The sequence below is a fragment of the Accipiter gentilis genome, chromosome 18, assembly GCF_929443795.1.
Source record: "Accipiter gentilis chromosome 18, bAccGen1.1, whole genome shotgun sequence".
Classification (NCBI taxonomy): domain Eukaryota; kingdom Metazoa; phylum Chordata; class Aves; order Accipitriformes; family Accipitridae; genus Astur; species Astur gentilis.
In genome coordinates, this window is record NC_064897.1 from 19,390,922 (window position 1) to 19,411,451 (window position 20,530).

Sequence of the window (20,530 nt, forward strand, 5' to 3'; positions counted from 1 at the left end):
TACCTTTACCCTACTTTCACCCTGAGCTTGGAATTCACAGGCAATTCCAACACAGATTATACTTGGTCTCAAGATGAAAACTTGTTAAAAAGCTTCACGCAACTTTAATTCACCAATAAGGACTGTGGACGGTAATAGTTGCTCCACCCATTATCCAAAACCCAGTCAGAACCTTTGAGAAAATCAGCAGCCTCCTTTTTTTTGACATGCACACAAATGGACAAAAAGACCTTTTTTAGTTGCTGAACAGTCTGTTATTGTTTCAAGGTCCCAGTACTGACGACAAATAAACAATCATTGTTTTCTAGACAGCATCTTTTGTCTTTCATGTTTCTTCCATCCTGATCCATGAACACCACTTATTCGTAAGGCATGGGCTGAACTCTGTACTGGCTCATGTGCCTTTAGTAACAGTAGGATTCAGACTCAGACTGAGAATTTTGAGGCTTTTGTCCTGGTTTCAGCTGAGATGATAGTTAATTTTCTTTCTAGTAGCTGGTATAGTGCTGTGTTTTGGATTCAGTATGAGAAGAATGTTGATAACACACTGATGTTTTCAGTTGTTGCTCAGTAGTGTTTAGTCTAAAGTCAAGGATTTTTCAGCTTCTCATGCCCAGCCAGCAAGAAGGCTGGAGGGGCGCAAGAAGTTGGGAGGGGACACGGCCAGGACAGCTGATCCAAACTGGCCAAAGGGGTATTCCAGACCAGGTGATGTCATGCCCAGTATATAAACTGGGAGGAGTTGGCCGGGGGGGATCGCTGCTGGGGAACTAACTGGGCATCAGTTTGTGAGTGGTGAGCAATTGCATTGTGCATCACTTGTTTTGTATATTTCAGTCCTTTTATTATTATTATAAGTAATTTTATTAATGTTACTATTGTCATTATTTGTTTCTTCCTTTCTGTTCTCTTAAACTGTTCTTATCTCAGCCCACGAGTTTTACCTTTTTCCTTCCGATTCTCTCCCAGATACCACTGGGTGGGGGGGAAGTGAGTGAGCGGCTGCGTGGGGCTTAGTTGCTGGCTGGGGTTAAACCACGACAGCTTTCTACTCTATTCTTCTAGGGGAGAAACATTTCTACAAGTCTTCTGTTATTAATGCTCTTTGTGGGGCAGAAAGTACTGGTGATTTAGTACTGAATCCATTGGCTGGTTGTATATACGACCTGTCGACAGACACCCATTTGCCCTGTGTCTTATATCTGTTTTGTCAGTTGTTTCAGAGAAACGAAAACAATGTCTAAAATACTCAAAAAATGTAAAAATGTTTTATTTTAAATGAAAAAAATCTATGCTTTGTTTCACTTTTTTTAATGATCTGTAAGGTCAAAGGGTGGATAAAAGGTGCCCTTTAGAGGCCATGGCTCTTTAACCCATGAGAGAAGGACTGTATATAAACATGACTCAGTCTGACATGATGAGATGCAAACTGAGCTAGGGAGCAGGCAACCTACACCTGCATCTTAAGCAATACTGAGGGAGGGAAGCTGCCCTAAGCCCAAAGAGCTGCCCTGAGGCAGAGTGCTCCTTCCCACCTGAACTCTGGAAAAAGGAGACACTCTCATTCCTATTTATTACCTCCTCCTCCTCCTACTTGTCAGAGGAAAGGGCTGTTCCCTCTTCTCTCCTGTACCATTGCTCCCATGAGGAGTTTCACAGTCCAAGATAACCAGTCACTCATGCTGCAAGTTGCAAAACAGTAAATCTGCTGCTGAAATCAATACAGTGCAAAACCAATTAGATTTATGTAGAATATTTTTATTATTACATTGATAGTCTCTGTTAAATTAACCTGGGCAGTCCAAGCACATTCCCAAGAAATACAGCTTTTCCCTACACTACACACAGTAATGGGAGGAGGGACACAAACTCAGCAAAAACTTTATTTTCTGTTGAGGAGATAAAGGTTTCAGTTACCAATTTGTAAGGTACAGTAAGGTACGTATGCCATAGGGAATGATCAGATATGCAAAATTATCTGTAATTATTTTCTATGGGATACTTACTGATGAGTAAACTCTGACTGCTGGACAGTCCTGTTGGGGGGTGAGGAGAGTGGCTGGGAGGTATTTCTCTGGATGGTGACTGCTAGCAATTAATACTTGCTGTGGTGCTCGCTCTTTGCAGACTTGGAGTCACTGGCCGTGAGGAATTTATGAATTGCCCTGGTTCCAGGCTCTTCCTGCAAGTGGTGCTTCGGGGAGCCAAGAAGCAGAGCTGGAAAGGCAGGAGTGCGTTCCATGGCATTTCCCCTCCATATGTTTGTAAAGCGTGGTGTGGGAAGAAAACACAAGCAGATCACCAGTGTTAAAGCTGAAGGCTTAAAGGGCACGTGGACGTCAGCGCAAGGCCGCTTTGTGGGTGCTGAGCTGTGTGTACAAGTAGAGGAGACGGAGATGCTTGTGGCTCATAGCTTTGTCGTTGAGGTTTTCAGTTTTCTCTGCCATATGGCAGCAAGGCTTTGAGGATAGCCAACAAAGATCTTCAGGTATAAAAGTGCACCTACACATACGTGCGTCTAAATGCAAACAAGCACACTCATGCATGCACATACAGAAACTGCTGGGAGAAACAAGACTGACTCTGGTTTTTATAAGCCCTTTGTTCAGCTGCTTATGCTGTTGCCAGCCTGCCCCAAGGCTGCTGTGGTTCCGCATTCCCACGGGTGATTGCCAAACCCCTCGTGCTCTGACTGCTTGCACTATTTGTCGGTTGCTGCAGCAAGGTGGTGCTGGATGGATTTTTTTTTTTTCAGCTCCAGTCCTCAGAGTATCCCTGTTAAGGGACACAGAAAAGTTCATTCCTTTTGTTCAAGTAATGCAAAAGCAGTTAAACGTGATTCATTACTGGGGCTGGAATCCTCAATTCTCTTTTACAGCCTCAGGGATTTGTGATTTGGCCCTGTCTCCTTAAGGTATAATGCAAACGGAGAGATAGAGAATGCTGGTATGAAAGGATGAAATAAATGTTCAGCTGTTTTCCTGGGCTCTGAAAGTAGAAACATCTCTAATATCAATAGAGAAACAGAGTTTGTATAACTTGTTCACAAAAATTAGGGGATTTGCTTTAGAAGAGTTTCTATTTTTCATTGCTAGTCATCTATCTGACAAGATATTTCTCCTTTTTCTGTCCATTTTCTGTCCATGATTATTTTGCAGTTTATAATAATCAGTTGCACTAGTTCTAAAAACAATTTTTGCTGTAAACAAGTACTGCTTTTCCACTGCTTCCAAATTCATAATTCCCACCACTGGGTTGGTGAATGGCCTTTTCTGCTAAGTGGTCAGATGCAGTTGTTCCCTGACTGAACAATTTAGGATTCTCCCATGTACTCAGCACTTACATGCGCACACATGGATGAACATACACACACACACACACACACACACACAAATTAATATATAATTTACCATCAAAAATGAGCCACACTGCTAAATTCAGCACCAGGTATGTTTTAATGCACCTTCCTCCCTTGCCTCAGGGGCATTGTGAAGCATGGGTTTAGATGACCTACGTTCAAGTGATAGAACCAGGAAAAATGTGTCATTGTTAAATTAAACAGGGCCTTCGTCTTGCCTTTGACTCTGCTGAGGACAAATCCATGTTCCCTTCAAAAAACAAGGAGCAGAAGCAAAGTCATGTGTAAATAATGAAAGATTCATTGCAGACTATTTGGGAAGGCAGCTCTAGGAAGCAGGGAATATGTTCACAGGCATCGTTTGCTGCTGGTGTTCACAATGCCCTTTGTCTTCGGCAAATGTTCTTGTGATTAAAAACTGGCTTAGCCAAATGAAGTGCATCAGACAGTGCTTATTTACAGGAATATTTGGAATGAATAATATGTGGCGTAATTTCTGAAGGCTGACAGTTATGAAACCTCTTTCTTTTACAGAGGGCCTTTGCATCTCTTTATAATATTCTTTTACTGGCCAGCCAAAATATGAACATGTTTCCCTAGCCAGGAAAGCAGCATTCTCCAGCACATACACATAGGTATGTGAGCATAAGCATAGTATACTTATGTATTGCTTATACGAAACCCACAGGATAAACAAGGGCATGTCTGTCTGGGGCCTACAGCAGACTCCCTTCTTTGCCTGTCACAAAGTGTGCCTCCAAGCCAGCACAAAAATCAAATTCCCAGGACTGACGATAACATTTTTCCCCATTTAACATGGAACTACAAAGTGGATTCCACAAGAGGGAGCTAGAAAACAAATAATCTTTCATGAAGCAGGCTATTAAACTCTTTACAGAATAAAGTGGTGGACGTGCTACATGTGTCCCTTATGAACCAGACGAGGTGGCTGAGCTGCCGTTGCATCAAGTCTCCCACTATGATGGCTCTTTGTTGTATGGGAACAACAAGTCGTGCTTCAGGGCTTTGTAAAGATTGACAAAGGATTCAGCCCAAGTGTCTCTCTGGTGCCCCCGGGACTGAGCGGCCCTGTAGGCCGTATAGACCATGGTCAGCACTGTCCTTTCAAAGTCTTCTTTCTTGAGGACCCTTGGGTAGGAAGACAGCCTGCTAGTCAGCCTGCGGATCTCTGTGATGCTCTTGGGAATAATCTCATTGCAGATGGTGTCAAACTCGGCAGCCTTCCTCAGTGAAGCGAGCTCCTCATCTTTGATGGAGATCCTCTGACCTTTGTCAATGTCAAGCTCAGCTAAAAGAAACTGGTACAAAATCAGAACACAGAAAGCTATTTATCTTCTCCAAGAGACTCTAGGCAGAGTAAATGTGAATTAACAACATGTCCTTAGGTCTTTACTTGAGGTCAAATGGAGACAAAACTCTCAGTGCACTGGCTGGAGGTGGGGCAGACCAGAAAGTCTCCAACAGAAAGTTGGACTCCTGTGTTCCAGGAGTTCTGTGTCCGTGTTCCAGGACTACCTGGGAAAACTAGAGCCAGGCTATGGGAAAAGGAGAGAGGAAAAGGAAAGGGCAGGTAGTCTTCTTTATCCAAAACAGGCATGGGTGGCCGCTGGTGCCACATGGGGATTAGAGAGGTGGAGGCAGCAGCGCAGCTGGGAAAGGCCATTTACCCTGCCAGGGCTAGCAGTGGTGGCCTAGCTCCGCGTCCCAGCCCATCTGCCCTGTTTGGACATCCAATCCCAGTTTCTCAAAGTGTGGGTTAGATAGATTTGACCCATGTACCTTCTTCAGGTGGGCCACTTTCCCTTAGCTAACCATATGACGCTGTTCCAGGCTGCGTGTTACATCTGCAGTTGCCACTGCTATGAAAGAGGGGACCGGAATCATTCTGAAGTGAAACAGTCATGCCCTTGAGATTACTTTGCAATGACTGATACTCGTGGCTTTAATGATTTGAACAAATAATTTGGGACTGAGACTTAGACCAAAGAATTTAAATGCATTGTGTTTTTAATGTGTAACTGTTCTGGAAGAAAGTTGCTTTCAGTGGAAAGGCTTTTGCTCTGGTTTTCATTTTGCCTGTCAGTGAGCTAGAACCCACATTTGAGGTACTGCAGGCAACTGCTGCCTGCTTAAGTGCTGAAAGAGCTGAGTTTGTAATATATATGTCTGTTCCCTCCTTTCTGGTGAGCTATTACATAGTCAGCAATGGATTTGCTGCTGGGATGAGTACAAGTGACATGAAAACAGAGAATGGATAACCCCAGTATGGACAGTGACCCCAGTCTTGGTTAGAGCTTGAAGTACCATCTGCTCCCATATACTGAACCTCATAAAGCAGGACGACATCTTCCAGCGAGTTTTGTAGCACTGGGTTAAGGAAGGCAGCCGAGGACCTCTTGAATCGCTGGGCAGATGGGAAAAGCATAGCTGGAAAACAATAACAGGAAAAGAGAAGTTCCACAGGGTGGCAAACACTGAAAAGAGGAAACACTTTTCAATGGTAAATTCAACCAAAGAACTGCCTGTTGCGAAGACTTACTGTACAGTATGATTTCTCACTGTAAATAAAATGGGTGGCATGGACTGCTTTGACTATAATCTACTAGGGTTGGAGGTTAGCTGTTTGTCCTGTATCTATACAGCCTCTAACACAGAGTGGTTTATAGTGCAGGCCTGCAACTCTGAGCTGCAGACACGGTGTAAGGAATAATAATGACAAATGCAACATCAACATTGCCTGAAATATATGTTCTTCTCCTGGCTCTGCAAGGGGAAATCAATACCGACCCTCAACAAAGCCTACTTTCTTCAGGCCATTCTTCTACTGTCACACTTCTAAGACCCTACATTTGTCCTGGTTTCAGCCATCTAAATGTTGATGTCTCCTTAGTTGACAGAGACAGCTCCTCCAGAGGGTAGATCACCTTATCTGTCCTGGGCATAGATGTCTGGAAGGAGGGACTCGCCCTTTGGAGATGGCTTTGTCTGTTCATTGAGCCTGTTACCAGCTTAGACAAGACAGGTACATTCAATGAGGTGAATCCCAATTTATCATGACTTTAATACTTCACAGTGTTTTAGCTACAAACAACAAAGTCTGCTATGATCAGGTATTTATTCGCCACTATGAAGTGTACTACAGATATTGTCTCAGGGAAATGAGACAGAAAACAGACGTACAGCCCCTGAACTCAGCACCCCAGTGAGGTAGAGCATTTGCGGGATCAATGACCTGTACAGTCCAGAGTATAGAAAACATCTCATGCTACATTACAGACCACCTAAATGCTTTGAGTTACTAACCCCATAACTAGGTGCTACTAAAAGGTGTAAGTTCTTTTCAGAGCAGAGAGGAAAAACTGTTTTGTTTAATGTTATGTGTGTATGTTTTAGATGTTGAAGTTTAGGTAACCATGGTTTGGATTTGTTGGCTTTTTTTCTAATACTCAGGAACAGGAAGGTTTATTTAAAGCTGTGCTTATGTGACTATCAGTGCATTTCCTCATAAACTTCACTTCTTGACTTTAACTGTTGTTTGCTAATAGATAAATTTTGAAACTAGTTAAAAAAAAGGGGGAAAAAAAGCACCTTTTGAAAGGCATTATGACACCCCCCCCCCCCCCCAAGTTTAGAGTTCTACGATTACAAGTGACATTTAACAGAACATGCAGCTTGCTTTGAATTTCTGAAAAGTTTCATCCTACCCTCTCTCTACCAGATTTTTTTCCATGAAATATTTTTACTAGATCAATTTTGTCTTGTTTTGCCCAAGTTCTTGTGATGGGTTTTGCATGCTGCCTGTAGGAAACCTGAATGTCACTTAAAGCTCTCTCTTCTGGGCATGCAAAAAAAGCTGGAGCAACTGTAATTATTTTATGGAAAAGTTGTCCCTGACTACATGGTTCCTCAGACAATTTCCCTTTTTGATTACCCAAGCAGATCACAAATATGCAGTTTCTTCTAGACTCTGTAGCCTAAATGCAATCCTGTTTCCTGGGCTGTTGCCAACTGTTGACTTTGTTAAAGTTTGACTTGTTAATGATATTTAAGTTCTAGCAAGGCAAGAAGAAAGAAACCAGGCCCTCAGAGATTGTGTTAATTAGGACCTTTACTATCTAGCATAAGGAAAATTAATTAGGATAATACTGGGTATGAAGTAATTCATGCTTGACCCAGCAAAGGGTATTTTGGCCTTGAATTAGCTAGGGAATATAGTATAGGTAAAATATTTTGTTGAATTGCAATAAACATCCTGCAGCTGGATACTACTAACTGTAAATGCATCCTGCAGGAATGGGTTTCAGGCATTTTGATAAGACACTTACAGAGCTAGGTGCTTCCTATTGGATCCATGTAAGTTTAGATTAAAACTTGTTTAAATAACTGAATAGTACTTGCAGGGTGTGTGACTAAAAGCCTGAAGGAATGAATGTACCAAGTAAAAGAACAGAGCTGTTGAAAAGGACTTTGTCTCTGCAGTAGCCTTTCCCCAGCACGATGCCTTTACCACCCGAGCATCTTGTCTGGCCCAGCTGAAGAGGTGGTGAGTTTGGGAAAGGTCACAAGCTGCCTGCAGGTTCTGCTCTGCAAGAGTGTTTGCCTGGCTGACCACTGGAAATTGGGCTATACCCATTTTCTGCTGCTGCTCCATCACTGATGTTCACCCCTCTTGCTCAGAGCTGTGCTGAGACACACTGGAGCTATTCCATCTTTTGCTCTCGGCAATTTGAGAATGCAACTGAGTGCATGTGAAGCACTTGAAACTTCAAGCACTAATTGCTGAGTAATTAAAACTTTTATTACTGGGCAATTAAAACTCTAATTACTAAGCAGCTGGCAGAAATCCAGTCCATAATGATGACGATTCATTTTTATGCCTTTTAGATGCCCTTTCAGTGGAAACAGCCTCAGAGTGCAGAGTACCACTACATATGCAGATGGTTTACATCTCAAATATTCCCTGAGCCATGGAAAAGGTGTCTGCGGCATCTTGCTTCAATGCTGTCGTGTTTATTGTCATCTCACCCATTGCTTTTAGTTTTCAGGCCAAGTGCAGATTCCCACCATGGAGATGAGCTAGGAGTCATCAGATTCAGCCCATCACCACTCACCCAGAAAAGCCTGAGTGACGGACTCGCACAAAAACGAATGCCATATTATCAATTTAGTACTGACCCGCTTGCTGAATCACAGGTAACACCTCAGAAAGCAGCTGGGGTTTCCTACTCAGCTGTTCCCAGGTTAACATGGATTAGGTTAGAAGATTCAAAAGGGCAAAAGCCTGAGCTGCTATATAGAATCATACAATGGTTTGGGTTGGAAGGGACCTTAAAGATCATCTAGTTCCAACCTTCCACTAGACCAGGTTGCTAAAAGCCCCATCCAACCTGGCCTTGAACGCTGCCAGGGATGGGGCATCCACAGCCTCTCTGGGCAACATGTTCCACTGCCACACCACCCTCACAGTGAAGAATTTCTTCCTCACATCTTACATATTGTGAGAAAGGACTTTGTATGCATATCAGAGGCATGCGATCCTCTGTGGGGACTGGGCTAGCACTGACTCCCTGATCTCATTATCTTGTTCCCAAAACATATCAAACTTTGTTACAGTTCTTAGAGACTCTACTCAGAACCTCTTTCAGAGCTCATCTGTATTTGTCATGGTGATCTGATTTTCCTGATCCACATTTTATTTCAGCCCTTCCCTTTCTCTTCCTGCGCAGTCTTCAAATCCTTCCACCATCACTCCCTCCACAGTCCTCTCCATGAATTCATGAGTTCCTCCAAGACTGTGTGAGCATTTAGGCAAGCAGTCTCTGATTTTCATTACACTGACTTAACACACATGTAAGTTAAGCACAAAAGCTGAGACAGAGAAAGGTTTGCAGCCAGTTTCTGCATTTACTGATTGCAAATTCCACTTGAAACTTTTCTGCTGACTTGATTTCTTCCTGCATTTACTTCCGTCCCTGACATGAGTTAGTTGGGCTGTATCAAAGAACAGCAGAGGAATATTACCGTGACTTGCCATCTCTTTACTATTTTCTTCCCCCAGGGAGTTCCCTGTAAAGTTATCAAGCAATTATTTTGTAGGAAGATGCAGAGCAATGTGCATTATTTTATGTTGACATTGGAGCCAATTAATTTCAATTGCAGTAGCCGTGAATGTCTGGGGAGCAGAGATCCCTAATCAGTATCAACAGAGAAAGCCCAACCCTGTAATCTCTGAAGTTGGTGGAAAGACTCCTATTGATTTATTTTTACCTCTGTTACAAATGTGTCGAGACATCTCCAATGGAGTGGGTACTTCTGTCCTAAGGGCTGAACAGTCACATAACAAAAAGCTTATGATCCACAGAGATGAGGTAGGAAAAATAAGGTTTTGATTATCCTTACTGAAAGCATTTTCTATTATATAGCTGTATACTACCAGGCTCATCCTCTTCCAAAGCCCTTCTTCAAAGGGGGCTTAGGAGTGCTCCCGGATCTGACCTCCCTCCCTGCCCATTGAGGCCTCAGGGCTGGAGGTGGATGGGACCAGTGTCCCTGCGTGCAGCCACCCGCTCCCAGCCCGCCCGCCCGACCCTGAAGGGCCTCACCCTGTGCCCTGGAGCTCACCACTGCCTGTGCCTCAGGATGGTGGGCAGCCAACAAGTCTAGTCCTAAGGGCGCTGTGCTGGTTTTGGCTGGGATAGGGTGAATTGTCTTCCCAGTAGCTAGTATGGGGCTGTGTTTGGGATTTATGCTGCAAAGAGTGATGATAATGCAGGGATGTTTTTGTTGCTGCTGAGCAGTGCTCACCCAGAGCCAAGGGCTTTTCTGCTCCTCACCCCACCCCACCAGCGAGGAGCCTGGGGGGGCACAAGGGGTTGGGAGGGGACACAGCCGGGACAGCTGACCCCGACTGACCCAAGGGATACCCCAGACCGCAGGACGTCATGCTCAGCATATAAACCTGGGGAAGAAGAAGGAAGGGGGGGACTTTCAGAGCGATGGCGTTTGTCTTGCCAAGTCCCCGTTAGGCGTGCTGGAGCCCTGCTGTCCTGGAGATGGCTGAACACCTGCCTGCCCGTGGGAAGTGGGGAATGGATTCCTTGGTTTGTTTTGCTTGTTCGTGCGGCTTTTGCTTTACTTATTGAACTGTCTTCATGGCATGAGTCATAAATGAGTTTTCTCATTTTTACTCTTCCGATTCTCTCCCCAGTCCCATCGGAGGGGTGTGAGCGAGCGGCTGTGTGGGGCTTAGTTGCCGGCTGGGGTTAAACCACGACAGGTGGCTAAAAGTGCCTGTCAAAATGTGGTACAGTAGTCCCTGGTTTTGGCACTGCTCACTGCAGGAGTCCATCCAGTCTCCTACAGCTCTGTCGATTCAACTCCACTTCTCCTTAAGGACTACCTGGGTTTTTAAACAAAAGCTGCAGCCATGTTTGCCAACTCATTGGCCTGCTTCTAACTATTTAGCTCATGCCAGCTTAGGAATTTCTTTATGGTTTAAATATAATGTCACATTTGAGGCTGACAATAGCCTTTATTTTAAAGATGCTTTCATCTTTCTTAAGAACTGTGCCAGAATTTTCTGGACCTCATTAGCCACATGACAAACATTTATGATCCTCTCCCAGGTTTTCCATGCAGTTTCACGGGGGGCGGGGGTACAGATGTTTAGTTTTGCTTTCCAGTTCACACTCTTGCTCATGATTTCCCAGTTGCTGCCTGTGGTGTGTTTGCTCAATAAGTACAGAGCATAGCTGCAGTAGTGCTCAATTATTTGTGCATCGTCGATGCCCTTTTCTTCTCCTGTGAAAAGGTATGAAGCCAAGAACATGAATCAGGCCCTATGCAGGCCATTGCTCCAAAGCACGTACAGCTCCCCGGGGCTCCAGGATGTGAACTCAGTTTAACTGGGGTCATGACTCAGTAGGAATGATTTTGATTGACTTCAGGGGCACGCAAAAAGGCTACCTCATTGCTTCAGTGGGACTCCTTTCATGAAGGATAGGAGGGGCAGAGGAACAAGGAGGAGTTTGGGGCCAAAACTCCTGACTTCCTGCAAGCTAAGCAAAGGAGGACTGCCTGTTGGCGTAGGGAAAGGTAGTGGCTCAGCTGGAGTTGTCCTATAAGCCAAATTCAGTCAGCAGGCTGCCAGTTGTGTCCTCATGTCTTAGATTACTGGGGCCTGACTTTAAAGAAACTCATGAAAATAATTTCTTTCGACATCACTGGCTTCCTGGGACCAGTCCCCTATTTCTGGGAGTGCAAGGCAGGGAGCGGTTGCACAGGCAGCAGCAGTTCCTGTTCAGAGATGGACCTGAAAAGGAAAAGCGATCTCTGAAACTCCTTTATGTATTCACCAGGAGTTGTAACAGGGAATAATAGGGCTCTGCAAAACGATATCCTCTCAGACCACCACAACCGTCTTTTTACTGCAAGCTCACAACCACCCCGTAGCAGTAACTGCTACAAGCTCAGCAGTACATCCAGCTTGATCCATCACAGCAAAAGTTTCCCTTTCCTGCTCAAAGCTTTTGAAGTCAGGACTCGTAGACCTCAATAAAAAGAAGTTAATGCATCCCAAATTATAATGACAGCAATTTCTCCCTGCTTGGCTTTATCTTATTGGTAAAGCAGGGAATAAAAGTATTTACTACAAAGTAGTTGTTCAGTGCTGTGAGTGCATTTGTGCGTGGAAACAAATATGCGTACTGACCCCGAAAGGAAAGGAAAGGAAAATGTAAAACTTTATAGGTTATTGTTTATGAAGGCACGGTAAAGTATGTAAAATATTTTTTTATAAATTCCTTGGCTATTGTTGTTTTGTTCTGTCTTACAACAAGCCCAAAGAAAACAGCATTTGAATTATACTCCAGTGGTGTGAGTTTTTCCTTAGCCTAAACATCACATGGCTAGAAAAGCAAATAAAAAAATCCATGGCCATGCTCAGCCTTTTTTTTTATGCCAGCTCCTGCAAGAGTCAAAAAAAGCCATCTCCTGGGCCAAATGGATAACCCTTCTAAGCTTGCTGTTAGTCAGCCGGGAGCATATTCTGGTTCCACTAGTGAGTGAGCTGGAAGTTTTCCTTGTGTCATGACATTTTTCTCTACCCTGCCTGGAATTTGCACTAAATGGATCCCAGAACAGCCAGATGCTCCTGTCAAGACATTTGTTGATAACCTGATAGCAGATTTTCTCACTAGCACTGAATTCTTTGAAAGATGGATATGATTCTTCAAGATAAATTCAAGCATTTGCTAAAGCAAATGAACTCAGTGCTGTCTACAAGGTGATTGTATAGGCAGACACAGCAGCCGTTATAATGCTGTGCAAAATTATGAGTGATCTAGGCTGGCTGGACCTATTTTGTTGCAGAGACTGCTGGGCAGTTCCTAGAAGCCATTGTTGCTTTGGATCTCAGGGCAGATGCCTGAAACGCTCACAAGAGGGTTTTCTTTAACGTTGTATGGGAAGCATTGTTTTGAACTCGGTGTCTACATTTCTCCTTGACCATGCACTGCAGAAGAGAAAAGGACATGAGTGTCAAAGTTTGCATACCCTTGATAAAGGCTTTTTGTTCCTCTTTGATCACCTTGTTTATGAGGGTTTACAATCAGACCAGAAATATATTTTATATGTAAAGAGTTTTCTCTCAGTTGACTCTTTAGTGGGTCCTTATGCTGAGTTTCTCCATTGCTAGAGCAATAATTCACTATCCCCAATTTACTGCCTCAGGCTAGCTGTGAAATACCTGTCCTTACCATCCCGCAGCCAATCAAAGTCACTCAATATTTTGCTGCCTTGAGCCTTTCATCTGCTTTGTGCCTGCAGTAGATCTTGGTACCAGAAGCATTGCTTCCTCCAGCGTGAAGTGGTGTTGACCTATGAGAGGTGCGTGGTGGGCAGTGAAAGTAGTAATGTAAATCACAAAACCAGCAGTGTTAATAAGCAATGAACAGGTTTTATGCATGGTAATCCCATCCTTCTTTACTTCTTGTCCTGCAGTTGCCTCACCCCCAGAAGGATGCGTGCTCACGATCTGCAAGGTGTTTACACTGCCCTGGACATGCAATCGCTGCCAGAGCAGAACCCGAGCTTTGGCTGGTCAGCCCTGCAACAGAGTGCGCTCAGGCAGAGCTCCTCTATGCTTCCTGACTTTTTGCTTTTTGGTATCAAAACTGCTGTATTAGAAATGATTGAACACTTTGCCCTAGCACAGGAGAAATGGAAAGAGCGGGAAGCTGGAGGAAGAATAAGAGGAATAAAGTAAGGGAAATACACACAAAAACCTAGAAAGACAAAGGGAAAACATTGCAGTGCTATAGGCTAGCTTCTGAAATTTGTATCTGGAATTGCAGTTAGTCACATAAGTAGCTCCCATGACAACAAGTGCAATGCAAAGGCTTGTGCATTCCAACTTTAATACATTTAAATCTCCATTATTGGGAGATTAAATCCCAATGCCCCTTAGGAGAACACAGCAGTGAGGTGGAGAAGACATTTTAATTACAAACCAACATGAACTAGCACATTTTTAAAAGCAGCTACCAAGAGAATTTGCCTCGTTTTACTTTCAGCTCCATATCCTTGCTATCTTAGCTCCTAAGACTGAAATTAATAGCAGCAATGGTCTCTCTTTATTCCTGCCTGTTGGCTAAAAGTGAGAATAGACATTTGTTTCTTCTGTAATTATAAAAAGAATGGTTAAAAGAAAAAAGCTCCACCCTGAAAGTCTAAGTTTTGTCAGTAAGGATGTAGGAAGTAGATCTCCCTACAAAAGCTGGCAACGGGCAACACTGTTCTTAGAAAAAAAAAATCAGTTTAAAACACTTAATAACAGATTGTATTCAATCCCTTAGTTCATCACATAATCAGTTTTTTCAAAGTTACCTTTTATTAATTTATCTCCTTTTTAAGAAACACACATATTCTGAAAGGGTGTCTCAGTTCCATAAAACAGAACCTGCTCCAACCTGCACTTCTGCACTTCATAAATGTCCTGAGAAGTGTTAGATTAGATTAACATGCAACAGAGTTTCTATATAAAGAGTTTCTAGAGTGGTAATAGCCTTTCTAGCTACTTGGCATAAGTAAGAAATACAAAGGTGTATTTCAAAAGACCAAAAATCCTTTATGTTTACAGAAATGGATATTGCTAGAGAAGGAAATGGTGCATCTGAACCTGTGTTTGTGAGAGGCAGAGGATATTTTTTTCCTCTATGATTTAAGCAAAATGGTTTCAAAGATATGACTAGCATCAACCAACTAAAATGGTCTGAGAATTTATTCCCTCAGATGGAATTTCCATTATGCAGGATTTTCACCTGTTTCCAGCCTGGAGCAATGTATGCCGTGTTATTTATTCTTCCCTTGGTCATAAGGAGACGGTCCCCACTTGGAATTATTTATGCTCACAAAAAAGATGCAGTCAGCCAAGAGACCTTTAACGTGCTGGAGTAAAGTTGCTGCAGAAGGCGTGGAGAGAAAAAATGCACGCAGAGAAACTGAAGGAAAGGAGAAGTAAGTGAAACATATTGTTAGCCTTCATTTTGCTGCCATATTACCAGGAACTGGTACACTATATAAGTGAAAGACAGCAATAAAGAAAGGAAATATCAACCCTGTTCCACAGGTTTAACACAGAGGCAATAAGCAATTTTGGCAACACATTTGGACAACATTTGAAAATGTCAGGCAGAGTTGGGAAATGAACCAGTGCTTTATATCCCTGTCTTCGCTGGAGGGTCACCTCTCCTGCCCTATCTGTGTTGCTCACAACAGCCCTTATGCAAGGGGAAGACACAAAGCAATCTTAATTAACCACATTTGAAACTGTTTCTTACAAATGAACAAGTGAAGGGATATAACGATGATCCAATCTACTTCCATTTCTCCCAGGAAGGAGCAGAGAAGGGAGGGAGTAAGGGAGGGAAGAAATACAGCCGGGTGTTGGTGTTCCGGTGCAGAGCTGTGGGAAGGACCCTAGGAGCAGAGCAAAGTGGATGACTCTCCTGTTGAACAATGGAGCGAGAGCAATGGAAATCAGAGCTCTGCTTCACGGGAAAAAGACAGAGCCGCAGCAGCTCCAAGAGTTCTATGCATCATACTATTGCTGCCCTGAGAGGAAAGCCCTTCAAAACCAAGTCTCTGTCTCTCCAGTTCTCTGCCGGTTTTATGTTAACATCGCAGAGCCCAAACGGGTGGGCTCGAGCCCTGCGCCACCTCCCAGGCGCACATTTACACAGAGCTGAGACACGGAGCACAGAGGAGAGGCGTCCAGTAGTTAAGAATGGCCTTTTTACTATTTTGTTGTACTTTCAGTCTGGCTTCCTTGGTTTTCTGGCAGGCAAAGGTGACTGAGTAGCTAGGGGTTTGCTGAGGCTGACCTAATCACAGCTGCAGCTGCAAGGGGCAGCCCGGCACGCCTGCCCCCGGTCAGGCTCTCCCTCCTTCCCTTTGTGCCGACACCGCTTTGTGTGGCCACACAGTGAGCCAAGCCAGTGGGAAAAGCAAACCAAAAAAAGACTGGTAGGTTTTAGCTGCCCCACTCCCCGTCACAGCTGCTACACCAGCAGTGCTCCTACATGTGAGAAACTCCCAATGCAAGTGTGGTCCAACTTCTCTTAGGACATTTGGTGATTATTCCAGTTCTCAGATGATGTAAGGACGGACATCAACCCTGGTTAGCAGAAGCCATTCCTTGTGCCTACACACCCTCGATCTAACCACCAAGCTCACGGGCTCCTTTCTGTGGATGGTCACATCAACTGGTGTAGTCATTGCTCCTGCTAAAGGTGAGGATCGGCTGCAGGACCACTAGCTGCCAAACACTTCTTTCCCTTCTATGGTTGCATCCCCCTGAATATTTAACAGAGTAAATTCGACTGGCACAAAGAATATCTAAAATTTATTCCAAGACCGGATGGTGAGAAAGGAATCAAAGGTCCAGTTTGAACCACAGACCTAGCAGCAAGCAGTATGAATTTTATTTCATTATCATGAATGACAGTTCAGATTCTTCAGTCCAAGTATTAACTGTTGTCATTGACTAGTTCCATAAAACGACTGTTCAGAGAGTAGGAACAATATCATGTGCTTTATCTAAACAACCAATACCATGTAGATTTAGGAGCTCTCTGAAATTACCTTGCCTTTTTATCTGGGAGAATGGCAATGCCCTGCTACAAGCTAATGAGAGAATTAGCAGATTTCCACCTCGTGATGTCTTCCAGTTCAAACTGTCTGCCTTTTCAGAAAACATGCATTAATGGAACACGATGCATTGGATCTGTTGAAATTCTACATGAAATTCTGTGCAGGTGGCCAAATCGAAAAAATACGTGGGCATCCTGACTTTAAAATCTATGACCATATGATCTACAGATTAAGAAAAATAATGAAGGTTTCTTGTTATCACTGATTGAATTCTCCTGTGCTGAATTATCCTATGGGAACTGTCCCACTGAGATCATGGAGCTGTTAGCTGAGGTGAAGAAAAACAGAAGAAATGATGGGGACCCTGGAATTATTCACTTAAGCTATCTGTGAACAGTTTCAACTAACAAGTGAATTCAAGTGTTTGAAGGTGGATCTAGGAACTGTTGTTGAACTGATGACAAACTATTACTTTATTCATGTATGAACTGCTTACACATATAGCAGCACATGTGAAACAAGAACCTATTCCTCAAACTCACTATCAATATCGCAGCTCAAAACCGAGGAGCAATAAACATTATATTGACCATTTATTCTCCCTCAGATTAGAAAGAACCAGAATTGTCTTCCCCTTTCCTTCAAAACCCCATCCAAGCTGAAATAAATTGTTAGGAGGAGAATACAGAAACCCCAGCTTTCTGCTTCCTCTGCTCTGGGATTTCACTTGTTCTTCAAAACCAGGGAAACCCCAGCTGCCTTTCCAGCTGTTCATTGAGCTCCAAATAGCAGAGCACCTGCTGCTGGTTTTCTTAATGACATGAATATGTGCTGGGTGGAGAAAGCGCATAAATCAGCCTTGTCCAATAAACAGAAAGCAGGGGGATACTGAGTCTTTTTTGTGAGGAAATGAGTTACTTCTGGAGACAATGCCTTTTCAAAGCATTGTATGTTTTCTAGCAGCGATGATAAAGACAAGAAGTCTGAGAAAGTAACTCAGAGCTGAAGATGGATTCAGGTATGTTTCTGAACTGGACTGGTACAGCTGTTTCACCACCTGAGCAGAACATGAAGGGTGAAAAACTGCTGTATCCCTGGGTAAGAGACAGGGGAACCACAGGTCTCTCCTGGAGCAGTGAGTGAGGGTCACTCTGAGAAGGCATCTATTCTGCCAAGTTCACCCCTGCGTGAAAGTCTGGGCCCCATTATGTTCATTTGTGCATCTGCATGAAACTAATATCAAAAAGTTAATGGAACTCAAATATAATCATCCACAAAAATCTATTGGTGGATTTCAATGTGTGCAGATGCAATGGTGGGCCAAATAATCTTTGTGATATTGCTGGAAACATAGCAAAGAAATCTGAAGGATGAACGCAAACGGATTCTTTTTATAGCTGCCTTCCCCACTCCACAAACACACGTATGGGATTTCCATTTTAAAAAGCTGTCATTTTTCCACTGTTCCTCGTTATTGCATGCTCGCAAAATCTGACTATTCCTAGATCTTTCAGGTTTCACAATCTGCTGAACTAAAGCTGAGACTGACGTACAACCAGATTCACCATTAAATACGGAGAGCCGTGCCAGAACCTTGAGTACTGCAAATTGCTAAAAGCAGCTGGACACCGCGGACGAGGGCCTCAGATGACCCGAGCTGGCACCACCAGCCCTTTGATGCCGCTCTGCGGGCAGCCAGGTCACAGAGAGCCCCGTGCTGTGAAAGGCACGCTTGGGATCGGAGGGAAGAGAAGGCTAGATTCAGGCACACAGAAATCTTACAGCCAACAAAACAACCCAAATATCTTGTTTTCTGAGGAGTGGGACCTGGAAGGCACAAAACACTGACAGTTGCTCTTAAAATCAGTGGAAATTCCAAACTCGACATCTTTTGCTGCTGCAGTTCCTGTCTCTGTGGATGCCATCTCTCAATGGCTTCGGCCCAAGAGGACCCTGCCAGTTTGTCCCATGTATTTGATTCAGTGCTATTCTTGCTTACCATATATTCTCTTCTCCTGGACTCTTTTGAGCTGAACTTGTAAAATAGATTTTGGGTTACAGTAAAATAGTCTAAGCAAATATTTAAGGAAAAAATGTTAATGACCTCATGCTCTAAACTTGGGAAGAATAAATTTGAAGAAAGGGAGGAAGACTTGATTTCCAGTGAAAACCTCTAGCATGTTGCTGACTAAAACCAGCTGGGAGTTTATTCTTTGATTTAATTCATCTGCGTGGGGACTGGTAAAGAAAACAATATTACTGTGGAGAAGCACTTTAGATAAGCTGCTGTGGTATTCACACTGTAAACTTCAACCTATCTTTTCCTGGATTTGGGCTTTCTTCTTACTAATTCAAAGACTCTGACGCTTGCATAATGAAATGTGCTTACTTAGAAAAATTTTTGCCAGCATGTATACACTCCATGGGTTGTCATTATAGGCCGCTAATGAAAAATCTTTTGGTAAATCTGATATCTGTTGTCTTGTGCCTAGAGAAGCACTCCTTGTGAAAACTAGATTTCATCGTGTGATAATTCTGCATGACAGTTCTTCCTCAGCTTGGTAGTGATGATGATCTCCCAGGTAAACTTAGAGAGATCATCTGGTTTTGAACATGTGATTGATATTTGTCTTGTGTCATCTTCATAAGACTTCCTTTTGTCATACTAGGGGAATTTTATTACTGGTCTTTGGCCTATAGGGAAGAGGTAATCATTGTCTGAGATATTGGAGCACACTAATACAACAAACTAACCATTTATAGGGGTAGATTGATGGTTAGCATGGCCACAAAATAAGGCAGGGACTACTTGTTCCCCTATTTATACTTCTAAATGCTAGCCCCACTAATCTTTAAGTTCTGTTTTGACCTCTGTATTGGGTTTGTGTGGCAAGGTTTTGGTAATGGGGGGGTTACAGGGGTGGCTTCTGTAAGAAGCTGCTAAAAGCTTCCCCTATGTCCAACAGAGCCAATGCCAGCCGGCTCCAAGATGGACCTGCTGCTGGCCAAGGCCGAGCTGATCAGCAATAGTGGTAGCATCTCTGTGATAACAGACTTAAGAAGGGAAAAAAGTTGTGGTGGGCACAGAAACAGCAGCCGGAGAGAGGAGTGAGAACATGTAAGAGAAACAACCTTGCAGACACCCAAGTCAGTGAAGGATAGGGAGGAGATGCTCCATGCGCTGGAGCAGAGATTCCCCTGCAGCCCGTGGGGAAGCCCCTGGTGAGGCAGGCTGTCCCCCTGCAGCCCAGGGAGGTCCACGGGGGAGCAGATCTCCACCTGCAGCCTGGGGAGGACCCCACGCCGGAGCAGGTGGGTGCCCAAAGGAGGCTGTGACCCTGTGGGAACCTCACGCTGGAGCAGGCTCCTGGCAGGACCTGTGGACCCGTGGAGAGAGGAGCCCACGCTGGAGCAGGTTTTCTGGCAGGACTTGTGACCCCGCGGGGGACCCACGCTGGAGCAGTCTGTGCCTGAAGGACTGCAGCCCGTGGAGGGGACCCACATTGGAGCAGTTTGTGAAGAACTGCAGTCCAGGGGAACAACTTATGTTGGAGAAGTTCATGGAGGACTGTCTCCCGTGGGAGGGACCCCACGCTGTAGCAGGGGAAGAGTGAGAAGTCCTGCCCCTGAAGAGGATGAAGTGGCAGAGACAGTGTGTGATGAATTGACCATAACCCCCATTCCCCATCCCCCTGCACCGCTGGGAGGGCGTAGGTAGTGAATTTGGGAGTCAAGCTGCGCTGAGGAAGAAGGAGGGGGTGGAGGGAAGGTGTTTTGAGATTTGGGTTTATTTCTAATTATCCTACTCTGGTTGATTGGTAATAAATTGAGTTAATTTTCCCCAAGTTGAGTCTGTTTTGCCCATGACGGTAATTGGTGAGTGATCTCTCCCTGTCTTTATCTCGACCCATGAGCCCTTTGTTATATTTTCTCTCCCCTGTCCAGCTGAGGGAGGTGGAGTGATAGAACAGCTTTGGTGGGTACCTGGCGTCCGGCCAGGAT

The 20,530-nt window shown here is 44.1% G+C and overlaps 1 protein-coding gene across 1 annotated transcript in view; it reads right to left on the reverse strand.

Annotated features, from left to right (window-relative positions):
- Positions 1-3,489: 3,489 nt before the first annotated feature.
- Positions 3,490-20,530, reverse strand: part of FAM180A (family with sequence similarity 180 member A) — a 28,743-nt gene continuing 11,702 nt past the window's right edge. Inside the window, exons 2-3 of the mRNA XM_049821966.1 lie at positions 5,706-5,806; positions 3,490-4,677 (exon numbers count right to left, since the gene is read on the reverse strand). Of these exons, the coding sequence (XP_049677923.1) occupies positions 4,336-4,677; positions 5,706-5,806 (443 nt within the window). The 3' untranslated portion in view covers positions 3,490-4,335. The remainder of the gene's footprint in view (positions 4,678-5,705; positions 5,807-20,530) is intronic.